General features: G+C 43.6%; 1 protein-coding gene across 2 annotated transcripts in view; it reads left to right on the forward strand.

The window, feature by feature from the left end:
- The window catches only part of cacna1ha (calcium channel, voltage-dependent, T type, alpha 1H subunit a), a 647795-nt gene that overhangs the window by 549785 nt on the left and 85118 nt on the right, over nt 1–12892 (forward strand). For both annotated transcript variants that reach the window (XM_063059309.1, XM_063059307.1), the window contains one exon: nt 10587–10713. In XM_063059309.1, the coding sequence (XP_062915379.1) occupies nt 10587–10713 (127 nt within the window). The remainder of the gene's footprint in view (nt 1–10586; nt 10714–12892) is intronic.

Genomic DNA, 12892 nt, shown 5'->3' on the forward strand with positions numbered 1-12892 from the left:
AAAATCAATCTAACCCTTCCCTCCTCTATAGCTCTCCATTTTAGCCTTTAGTCTTTGCACACACTGATGGATGTGGCCAGTAGAAATTCTAAGGCTGTAGGATCCACAGGAGTTTAACATTTTTAGATCATTTACTTGCATACTAAAATTTTGTCTATGAGTGTGTGTGTACAATAGCAAACTGAAAGGGGTTGGGGTTCAAAATAACGTACAATTTATTTAAAAACTGATAAGCACTAGGAGACAGTAAAAGCTGATCTACCTGGTCATGAATTAGGTACAGCTTTCCCAGTTCGCTTTGAGATGCAGTTTACATTCTGAGTTGATGAAATTACCAGAAAAAAAACATTTTCATAATAGAATGGTGGCCACAGGAAGACTTAATTAAGTTAAAAATACTGTAGGTGCTGATTACAGAATAAAACGATTATCCACAGGTCTAACAGTAAGTCCAGTTTTCTATTCCAAAACTGCGTGCACACTATGACATAATTAATAAATTTTCTGAAATTTTGGTGTTGTCACTGCTACATTCCATGTCCCTGCTTCTAAGCTAACACACACACAGTGCTGGAGAAACTCCGCAGGTCAGTCAGCATCTATGAGGAAGAAAACAGAGCCAAAGTTTGGAGCCTGATGAAGGGGATTGACCTGAAACGTCAGCTCCTTGTTCCTTTCTGTAGATGCCATGTGACCTGATGAGCGTATCCAGCATTTTGTGTGTGTTACTTTGGGTTTCCAGCACCTGCAGAGTCTCTTGTGGTAGTGATCTCTACTTCTAGGCTTTGCCTATGATTTCCTGTTTCCACATTTGCACAATCCACATCCCTATTTACTGGTTACTACCCTTTCTCCTACAGCAGAGTGTGCACGGGGCTGAGATCATGTGTCCATTTGAATGGAGGTGTGTTTGCGTGTGCGCGTGTATGTGTGCGTGTGCACGCATGTGTAATTGTCTGCATGTCTATGTGCTTGCGTGTGTGCACGTGTATAGTCATAGTCATAGTCACAGTCATAGTCATACTCATACTTTATTGATCCTGAGGGAAATTGGGTTTCGTTACAGTTGCACCAACCAAGAACAGAGTATAAATATAGCAATATGAAAACATAAATAATTAAATAATAATATGTAAATTATGCCAGATGGAAATAAGTCCAGGACCAGCCTATTAGCTCAGGGTGTCTGACCCTTCAAGGGAGGAGTTGTAAAGTTTGATGGCCACAGGCAGGAATGACTTCCTATGATGCTCAGTGCTGCATCTCGGTGGAATGAGTCTCTGGCTGAATGTACTCCTGTGCCCAACCAGTCCATTATGTAGTGGATGGGAGACATTGTCCAAGATGGCATGCAACTTGGACAGCATCCTCTTTTCAGACACCACCGTCAGAGAGTCCAGTTCCATCCCCACATCATCACTGGCCTTACGAATGAGTTTGTTGATTCTGTTGGTGTCTGCTACCCTCAGCCTGCTGCCCCAGCACACAACAGCAAACATGATAGCACTGGCCACCATCCAAATCTATGGAAATATGCTTATAGCTGCATACACGTGTGTGTTTGTGTGCATGCATAGATGTATATTGTCCATGTGTGCATGTGAAATGTGCTTTTCACTGTAACAACTCAAACCCGTAATGAACAGCTTGGAAGAATCATAAAAGACCATTACACAGAAACAGGTCCTTTAGTCTATCTAGTCAATGCCAAAATATTATTCTGCCCCGTCCCATCTTCTTGTACCTGGAACATAGCTCCCCATCGACCTTTCATTCTGTGCCATGCCATATATGTGGGCAATCATAGTCTTTCCATGACCATGATAGTTTTTGGCAGATTTTTCTACAGAACTGGTTTGCCATTGCCTTCTTCTGGGCAGTGTCTTTACATGACAGGTGACCCCAGCCATTATCAATACTCCTCACAGATTTACTGGCTGGTGTCAGTGGTCGCAAAAGCAGGTCTGGTGATATGCACCAGATGCTCATACGACCATCCACCACCTGCTCCCATGACATGACATAACCATGATCGGGAGGGGTAAGAAGGTACCACACTTTCCCCAAGGATGATCTGCAAGCTAGTGGAGGGAAGCAGTTCCTTATTTCTCCATTGGTAGAGATGTATCTCCACCCCGCCATCCAATAACATTCCATACACCTCCCATCCATGTACTTATCCAAACTTCTCTTAAACGTCAAAGTAAAATGAGATAAAGGCTCATATTTCTCCCATTTTACTCATTCTCCAAGTTTAATTTAAATGGATTTAATGTATTTTCCAAAATAATTTTCATGAATTATTGAAATCTGAATAATTTCCAGTCACCTGTTGTGTCCGTGCAGGTTTCTGCCATCCGTGAAATTTATGAAATATTGCTGTTTGAACCAGAAGGAAATTGACTTGCCTCATTTTTTTTCTGGTAAACCTAAAAAAATTGCTGTAGGGTAACTTGATATTAAATTCACTTCATCAAGTTTTTCAAAGTCAAATGGAAGAATCTAACATCAGGTACTCTTTCTCTTTGGTTACTCTGTGGGACGATTTTCTTCGTTCACTCTTAAAATTAAGCCAGAAATATTCACTCAGTGGTAACTTTATTGTTCACATCTGCGCACCTGCTCATTAATGTAAATATCCAATCAGCCAATCATGTGGCAGCAACTCAATGCATAAAAGCATGCAGACATGGCCAAGAGGTTCAGTTGTTCAGACCAAACATAAGAATGGGGATGAAATGTGATCTAGGTGATTTTGACCATGATTGTTGGTGCCAGACAGGGTGGTTTGAGTATCTCAGAAGCTACTGATCTCCTGGGATTTTCACACTCAACAACCTTTAGAGCATGGGTTCCCAACCTGGAGTCCACAGACCCTCCCCTCCCCAGTTAATGGTAGGGGTTCATGGCATAAAAAAAGTTTGGGAACTCTTGCTTGTGAGCTTACAAAGAATGACAATAGACAATAGGTGCAGGAGTAGGCCATTCAGCCCTTCGAGCCAGCACCGCCATTCACTGTGATCTTGGCTGATCATCCACAATCAGTACCCCGTTCCTGCATTCTCCCCATATCACTTGACTCCGCTATCGTTAAGAGCTCTATCTAACTCTTTCTTGAAAGCATCCAGAGAATTGGCCTCCACTGCCTTCTGAGGCCGAGCATTCCACAGATCCACAACTCTCTGGGTGGAAAGGTTTTTCCTCCCATTCTAAATGGTCTACTCCTTATCCTCAAACTGTGGCCTCTGGTTCTGGACTCCCCCAACATCGGGAACATGTTTTCTTCCTCTAGTGTGTCCAATCCCTTAATAATCTTATATGTTTCAATCAGATCCCCTCTCATCCTTCTAAATTCCAGTGTATACAAGCCCATTCGCTCCAATCTTTCAACATATGACAGTCCCGCCATCCCGGGAATTAACCTCGTGAACCTACGCTGCACTCCCTCAATAGCAAGAATGTCCTTCCTCAAATTTGGAGACCAAAACTGTACACAATACTCCAGGTGTGGTCTCACCAGGGCCCTGTACAACTGCAGAAGGACCTCTTTGCTCTTATACTCAACTCCCCTTGTCATGAAGGCCAACATGCCATTAGCTTTCTTCACTGCTTGCTGTACCTGCATGCTTACTTTCAGTGACTGATGAACAAGGACACCTATATCTCGTTGTACTTCCCCTTTTCCTAACTTGACACCATTCAAGTAGCAATCTGCCTTCCTGTTCTTGCCTCCAAAGTGGATAACCTCACAGTTATCCACATTAAATTGCATCTGCCATGCATCCGCCCTCTCACCCAACCTGTCCAAGTCATCCTGCATTATCACGACATCCTCTGCATATTTCACACTGCCACCCAGCTTTGTGTCATCTGCAAATTTGCTAATGTTACTTTTAATCCCTTCATCTAAATCATTAATGTATATTGTATGTTGTGGTCCCAGCACCGAGCCTTGCGGTACCCCACTAGTCACCGCCTGCCATTCTGAAAAGGACTCATTAATCCCTACTCTTTGTTTCCTGTCTGCCAACCAATTTTCTATCCATCTCAGTACCCTACCCCAAATACCATGTGCTCTAATTTTGCCCACTAATCTCCTATGTGGAACCTTATCAAAGGCTTTCTGAAAGTCCAGGTACACTACATCCACTGGCTCTCCCTTGTCCATTTTCATAGTTACATCCTCAAAAAATTCCAGAAGATTAGTCAAGCATGATTTCTGCTTTGTAAATCCATGCTGACTCGGACCGATCCTGTTACTGCTATCCAAATGTGCCACTATTTCATCCTTTGTAATTGACTCCAGCATCTCCCCCACCACTGATGTCAGGCTAACTGGTCTATAATTCCCTGTTTTCTCTTTCCCTCCTTTCTTAAAAAGTGGGATAACATTAGCTACCCTCCAGTCCTCAGGTATCGATCCTGAATCTATAGAATATTGGAAAATGATTACCAATGCATCCACGATTTCTAGAGCCACCTCCTTAAGTACCCTGGGGTGCAGACCATCAGGCCCTGGGGATTTATCAGCCTTCAATCCCATCAGTCTATCCAACACCATTTTCTGCCTGATGTGAATCTCCTTCAGTTCCTCCATTAATCTAGGTCCTTTGGCCACTATTATATCTGGGAGATTGTTTGTGTCTTCCCTAGTGAAGACAGATCCAAAGTACCCTGTTCAACTCGTCTGCCATTTTCTTGTTCCCCATAATAAATTCACCCGTTTCTGTCTTCAAGGGCCCAACTTTGGTCTTAACTAATTTTTTCCTCTTCACATACCTAAAGAAGCTTTTACTATCCTCCTTTATATTCTTGGCTAGCTTGCCTTCGTATCTCATCTTTTCTTCCTGTATTGCCTTTTTAGTTATCCTCTGTTGCTCTTTAAAAGTTTCCCAATCCTCTGGCTTCCCACTCATCTTTGCTATGTTATACTCCTTCTCTTTTATTTTTATACTGTCCTTGACTTCCCTTATCAGCCACGGTTGCCCCTTTCTCCACTTAGAATCTTTCTTCCTCTTTGGAATGAACTGATCCTGCACTTTCTGTATTATTCCCAGAAATACCTGCCATTGTTGTTCCACTGTCATCCCTGCTAGGGTATCTTTCCAGTCAATTTTGGCCAGCTCCTCCCTCATGACTCCATAGTCCCCTTGTTCAACTGTAATACTGACACTTCCGATTTTCCCTTCTCCCTCTCAAATTGTAGATTAAAGCTTATCATATTATGGTCACTACCTCCTAATGGCTCCTTTACCTCGAGTTCCCTTATCAAATCTGGTTTATTACACAACACTAAATCCAGAATTGCCTTCTCCCTGATAGGTTCCAGTACAAGCTGTTCTAAGAATCCATCTCGGAGGCATTCCACAAACTCCCTTTCTTAGGGTCCAGTAGCAACCTGATTTTCCCAGTCGACCTGCATGTTGAAATCCCCCATAACAATGGTTTGAAAAACAAAAAGACATCCCACGAGGAGCAGTTCTGTGGGTTAAAACATCTTGCTAATTAACAAGGTCAGGGGTGATTGGCCAGAAAGACCATGATCTTCTACTACTGCTACGTCGACTCAGGCCTAGGGGGCCAGCGTCAGGCACAATGATGGACTCTCCATTTCTCCCTCTCCCTCATCAGTGTGTTCAGTTCATCTACATTAGCCTCACCGCTGTCTTCTAGGAGCGTGTTGACCATAGTCTTGGGAGGGCACACAGGGTTAATCCTCCCATGCTTGGGCTCCCATATGTTGACTAGGCTGGCAGGTAGCTCGGGGTGGCGTAGACAGTGCCCCGCTAGTTGCAGTCTTCTCACCTCGATTTTAGTGGTGAGCATCAGTAGGTCGTTATAGAGCTCGACGTTCGTCATGTGCTGTTGCCAACTCACATCAAGAGCCATCCGGAGCATTCGTGTATAGCAACCATCTAGAGACTTTCGCATTGTCTTAGTGAGTGTCCACATCTCGCATCTGTATGTAAGAATGGACTCTATGACTGCTATGAAGATCCTCTTTTTAAGCCCTCTGGTCAGGTTCGACTTCCAGATTTCCTTCATGTCGTTCATAGCCCTCCATGCCAGTGCTTTCCATATATCTTTATGTCCTTCTCCGAACTCATCATTCTTCAACTGAGGTACTTGAAGTCAAAGGCTTTCTTAACGGTATCATTCCTTACGGTCTTGAGAGTACCTTCGTCGCAGTAAAACACCATGTACTCTGTCTTTTTAGCATTTAGGAGAAGTCCAACTTTATTGCACTCATGATCTGCAGTATAAACAAAAACTAATCATTCACCTGACAAACTCGACATTCCACAGGGTGTCTCTCTTCCTAAGTAAGGAGCAGAGCGGTGTCACTCAGTGAGAGGGGAGACATAAACAAAACAACTCGCTGATTTGTGATGGTGGCAAAAACAGGAAAATAGATTATTATCTGAATGGTGGCCGATTAGGAAAAGGGGAGGTGCAACGAGACCTGGGTGTCATTATACACCAGTCATTGAAAGTGGGCATGCAGGTACAGCAGGCGGTGAAAAAGGCGAATGGTATGCTGGCATTCATAGCAAGAGGATTCGAGTACAGGAGCAGGGAGGTTCTACTACAGTTGTACGAGGCCTTGGTGAGACCACACCTGGGGTATTGTGTGCAGTTTTGGTCCCCTAATCAGAGGAAAGACATTCTTACCATAGAGGGAGTACAAAGAAGGTTCACCAGATTGATTCCTGGGATGGCAGGACTTTCATATGATGAAAGACTGGATCGACTAGGCTTATACTCGCTGGAATTTAGAAGATTGAGGGGGGATCTTATTGAAACGTATAAAATCCTAAAGGGATTGAACAGGCTAGATGCAGGAAGATTGTTCCCGATGTTGGGGAAGTCCAGAACGAGGGGTCACAGTTTGAGGATAAAAGAGAAGCCTTTTAGGAACGAGATGAGGAAAAACTTCTTCACACAGAGAGTGGTGAATCTGTGGACTTCTCTGCCACAGGAAACAGTAGAGGCCAGTTCATTGGCTATATTTAAGAGGGAGTTAGATATAGCCCTTGCAGCTGAAGGAATCAGGAGGTATGGAGGGAAGGCAGGTACAGGGTTCTGAGTTGGATGATCAGCCATGATCATACTGAATGGTGGTGCAGGCTCGAAGGGCCGAATGGCCTACTCCTGCACCTATTTTCTATAAAGTCTGCTGCATCGCTTTTTTTTTCGGGGTTCTCCAACTCAAGAATCAGCAATAAACTCTTCCCCCACCAATGAGAGGGAGAGAATGCTCGCAATTTGACAAGTACAGAGCCAAGAGCTGGTCTGCCGTTCCTGATGTTCCGTTCTCTCCTGACACTTCAGTCAGTGGCGCCCTCATAGAGTCAGTTCATCCACAGGGCCGTGAGGCCCCAGAACCCCAAAGGTGTGCTTGTCTTCTAGGCCGTGTCCTTGGGACATAGAAAGGCAGCCGTCGTGAGCCCCCAGGAGTGGGTTCCACCACCGCAAAGAACCGAGGCCTGAGTTTAACTCCAGGTCAGAGTCTCTGACAGAACCCCATCCGACCTGAAAAAGAAAAAGAAGAGACATCAAAGGCAGAAATTAAACTGTTTCCACAGATGAGCTTGAAGGAGTCACTGTTAAGTGCCATCGTAGTTCCAACCCTTACCAGATGCAACCAGATGCAATCTCCTTGTTTCCTTGAATTGTGCAACTTTAATCTTGTTATGTGAATTAATATGTAATAACGGTGAGGTAATAATGTGATTTTCTCCAAACATCCAAACCTGGCAGGTCAAAAGAAACCGAATTGTAGTCTGCTGTCACAGACCTAGCAGTAGTGAGAGTTTGATTTATTATTGGAATCTGACAGGAGAGGAGAGATGACCATGGGAGGAAGAGAAGGAGGAGGAACACCAGAGGGAGGTGATGGGCAGGAGAGGAGAACAGTAGGGGTAGGAGGGGAGCCAGAATGGGGAATGATAGAGAGATGGGGGAGGGGGGAAAAGTACCATCCATGTACAATAAATTATGCTTGAGGAGGTCAGTTTTCATTCTAAACCCCAGCTGACTTTTATTTTCAATATCGTCAATGCTTTTGTTAACTTTTTCCAGCTGTGACATTACAGAGGCAATCTTATAAAAATCATCTCCTTTATATCTAGCTAAATGATTACTTGTTCACTATCATTAATAGTTCAAAGTTCAAAGTGAATTTATTATCAAAGTATCTATATGTCACTATGTACTACCATGAGATTCATTTTCTTGCAGGCATTCACAGTGGAACACAGAAATATAATTGTATCAATGAAAAACTACACACAAACACAGACAGACAACCAATGTGCAAACAAGACAAACTGTGCAAATATAGATATTATGTGCACCACAGCCCTGAGGAGTCAGTGGATTGTGTAGAGGGAGAAAGAGAGAGTTTGAAAGATGTGAGTGGGGGCAGTTGGCAGATTTTGTATGCCACAGTCCTGAGGTGAAATCAGATTGCGTAGAGGGAAAAAGAGTTTAAAAGAACGAAATGTAGGCATTCAGCTCAATTTGCATGCCACATTTCCAAAGGAGACATTGAATTGCACAGAATTGGTAACTAGGCAAGTACCAATAAAAAAGAATTGAGGCTTGGGCAGAGCAGCTATTGTGGGAGTGGTCGCTGTGTGGGTGGGCCTCTGCTGGAGTGGGGAGTTGAGGCTTGGGCTCATTGAGACTTCAGCAATGAGAGACATAGGCCGTGGGCAGATTTTTTTCAATATTTAATCTTTCCTTCTTCCTTATTGCACATTTAGAGCAGTGGGAATGCCAGGTAGGATAGTGGAATGCTCCTTTTTCTGGATGTGGGAAGGCAGGGAGACCTCCAGTGCCCCTGATGACAACTGCAAGAAGTGCATCCAGCTGGAGCTTCCACAGACTGTGTTAAGCAGTTAAAGCTAGAACTGAATGAAGGGAGGTTGAGGGCTTGATAGGCAGGACATACAGGGAGGTAGTTACTCCCAGGATACAGGACACAGGTAACTGGGTGGCCATCAGGAGGAGGTAGCCAGTGCAGAGTACCCCTGTGGACATTTCCCTCAACAGGCACATTTCTTCGGATACTGCTCGGGAGAGATGACCTAGCAGGTGAAAGCCTCAGCGGTCTGGCTCTGTGGCTCAGAAAGGAAGTGGGGAGAAGTGGGGAGCTTTGCAGGAGAAGCCAGAGTGGTTATAGATGGTTGCCTCTCTGATTGGAGGCCTGTGACTAGAGGTGTGCTACAAGGATTGGTGCTGGGTTCATCTACATCAACGATCTGGATGTTAATGTGGTAAACTGGATCAGCATATGTCACCAAGATTGCAGGTGTAGTGGACAGAGAGAAAGACTTTCAAAGTTTTCAGTGGGATCTGCACGAGCTGGAAAAATAAGCTGAAAAATGGCAGATGGAATTCAATGCAGACAGCTGTGAGGAGTTGCACTTTGCCAGGGTAAGTCTTATAAAGTGAGCAGTAGGACACTGAGGAGTGTGGTAGATCAGAGGGATCTGGGAATACAGATCCATAATTCCTTGTGTCACAGGTAGATAGTGTCGTAATGAATGCTTTCAGTACACTGGTCTTCATAAATCAATGTACTGAGTGCAGGGAGTTGGGATGTTATTTTGAAATTATATAAGATGTTGGCAAGGCCTTATCTGGACTACCGTGTCCAGCTCTGGTCACCTACCATCAGGAAAGATGTAAATAAGATTAGAAGAGTGCAGAGAAAAATTTACAAAGATTTTGCCGGGACCTGAGTTATGAGGAAATATTGGATAGCTTAGGACTATATTCCTCGGAATGTAGAAGAGTGAGAGGAGATTTGATAGAGGTATGCAAAATTATGAGGAGTGCAGATAGGCTAAATGCAAGCTGTTTTTTTTCCCCCAATGAGGTTGAGTGAGCCTACAACTGGAGGTCATGGGTTAAGGGTGAAAGGTGAAATGTTTAAGGGGAACATGAGAGGGAGCTTCTTCACTCAGAGGGTGGTGAGAGTGTGGAACAAACTACCAGCGCAAGTAGTGGATGCAGGGTCAATTTCAACATTTAAGAGGAATTTGGATAGGTACATGAATGGTACGGCTATGAAGGGCATTGATTCAGGTGCAGGTTGACGGGATTAGACAGATAATTGATCAGCACACTAGATGGGCTGAAGGGCCTTGTTCTGTGCTTTAATGTTCTGTGACTCTTAATAGATAGATAGATAGATAAATAATACTGTGAACATGAGTTGTAGAGTTCTTGGAAGTGAATCCATTGGTTGTGTTCAATGACCAATTCAGTGTTGATGTGAGTAAAGTTATCCACGGTGGTTCAAGAGCCTGATGGTTGAGGAGTAGTAACTGTTCCTGAACCTGGTGCTATGAAAACTGAGGCTCCTGTACCTTCTTCCCAAAGGCAACAGCGAGAAAAGAGGATGGCCTGGGTGGTGGGGGTCTTCATGATGGCTGCTGCTTTCTTGTGGCAGTGCTCCTTGCAGATGTGCTCAATGGTGTGGTGGAGTTTTCCTGTGATAGACCAGGTTGTAACTTTGGGAGCTTCCATTTCCTTTGACAAAGATTACTGACTGCAGTTTTTTCTTTTTTTTTCAGAGTCATCAGTCGAGCTCCTGGTCTTAAACTGGTAGTGGAAACCTTAATCACTTCTCTGCGACCTATTGGGAATATTGTCCTCATTTGCTGTGCTTTCTTCATCATCTTTGGAATCCTGGGGGTCCAGGTATATTTGATTTGTTAATAGGGGGGGAGCAAAGCATTTTCTTTCTCTGACTGCAGCAGCTCCGACTCCAGCCACAATCCCATCCCCCGCCAACCAAGGAAAATGACTTTCCACCAAGTAGTTCAAGCTGGATTTAGAAAGAGGACAAGATATCCTGTGCATCACACACAAAATGCTGGATGAACTCCGCAAGTCAGGCAGCATAAATGGAGGGGAATAAGCAGTCTACATTTCAGGCCAAGACCCTTCATCAGGACTGGAAAGGAAAATGGAAGAAATCAGTTTAAGAAGATTGGTGGAGGGGAAGGTGGTAGGTGATAGGTGAAACCAGGTGAAGGGGTAAGGTGGGTGGGTGGGGGGGAGTGGATGAAGGAAGAAGCTGAGTGGTGATAGGTGGAAAAGACAAAGGGCTGAAGAAGGAGGAATCTAATAGGAGGTGACAGTGGACCGTGGAAGAAAGGGGAGGAGGAGGGGAACCAGAGGCAGGTGATGGGCAGGTGAGGTGCAGAGAGCTGGAGGAAGAATGAAGAATAAAAAACAAAAGGGGAGAGGGGTGAGTTTACTGGAAGTTGGAGAAATCGATATTGATACCTTCAGGTTGGAGACTAATCAGTTTGAATATAAGATTCTGCTCCTCCAAATGTCCCTTGGCCTGATATATCGACGGCTTTTCCCCTCCATACATTCTGTCTGACCTATGAAGTTCCTCCTCCATAGATTCTGTCTGTCCTATGGAGTTCCTCCTGCATTTTTGTGTGTGTCACTCAAAATTTCCAGTATCCACAGAATATTTGATGTTTAAGTTATATTATGTCGCACCAAGTGACAACTTACCTTCATGAAACCTCATCAAACTTCTAAATTATTTTAAAAGTACAAGGGGTGATTGATAAGTTCGTGCCCTAAGGTAGAAGGAGTCAATTTTAGAAAACCTAGCATATTTATTTTTCAACATAGTCCCCTCCTACATGTACACACTTAGTCCAGCGGTCGTGGAGCATACGGATCCCTTCTTTGTAGAAGTGGTCCACAGCAGGGGTGATTGATAAGTTCGTGGCCTAAGGTAGAAGGAGATGAATTATTAACTTCAAACTTTCTGCATTATCACTCAAAGAGTTGAACTGCACGTGCATGTAACGAGAGCGTCTTGGACCTCCAGGTGATCCATAGCGGGGGCGATTGATAAGTTTGTGGCCTAAGGTAGAAGGAGATAAGTTATACTGCTCTCGATACATGCACCTGTGGTTCAACTCTTTGAGTGAAAATGCAGAAAGTTTGAAGTTAATAACTCATCTCCTTCCACTGTAGGCCACAAACTTATCAATCACCCCTGCTGTGGACACTTTCTGGAGGTCCAAGACGCCGACTTCTACAAAGTAGAGGTCTGTATGCTCCACGACCGCTGGACTAAGTGTGTAAACGTAGGAAAAATAAATGTGCTAGGTTTTCTAAAATTGACTCCTTCTACCTTAGGCCACAGACTTATCAATCGCCCCTTGTACAAATTAAATCAGTTTAAGGCATGTGGAGTAACTCAGCCTGGCAATTAAGGTGGTTCTTTGCCACCTGATCTGATACAACCTTTTTCCTCTTGAATCTTTGGGACCCTCTTTCACAAAAATGTAGAGTCTTGGAATATTTTTAAGAAAAATATTCTAATGAGGAAGGGAGTGGGAAGATACTAGGAGGTAAACAAAGTCCAAAGTAAATTTATTATCAAACTACATATATGTCACCATATACTACACTGAGGTTCATTTTCTTGTGGGCATACTCAGTAAATCCAAGAAACATAATGGAATGATTGAAAGACTCCACCCAACAGTTCGGACAAACAAACAGTGTGCAAAAGGCAATAAACTGTGCAAATATAAAAGAGAAAAAAAGAAATATTAATAATAAAAAATAAATAAGCAGTAAATACTTAGGACATGAGATGAAGAGTCCTTGAAAGTGAGTCCATAACAACAATTAATTTTGAGGTTACAATCAGGACTTGGTCTTATTAAATGGCAGAGGAGGCTAGAAAGGTGAGGGGTTGATTCTTCCTCACGATTCGTGTTCATAAATTTTTGGATAATTCCTTGGAATGTCAATTTGGAAGGGGTGGGAAAATCACTAGTAAGATTGAAGGGGAGGTCAGTAATTTTCTTTTTTTTTGTTGTGTTGTAGTTTAAAT

The sequence above is a fragment of the Mobula hypostoma genome, chromosome 9 (assembly GCF_963921235.1).
Source record: "Mobula hypostoma chromosome 9, sMobHyp1.1, whole genome shotgun sequence".
NCBI lineage: Eukaryota > Metazoa > Chordata > Chondrichthyes > Myliobatiformes > Myliobatidae > Mobula > Mobula hypostoma.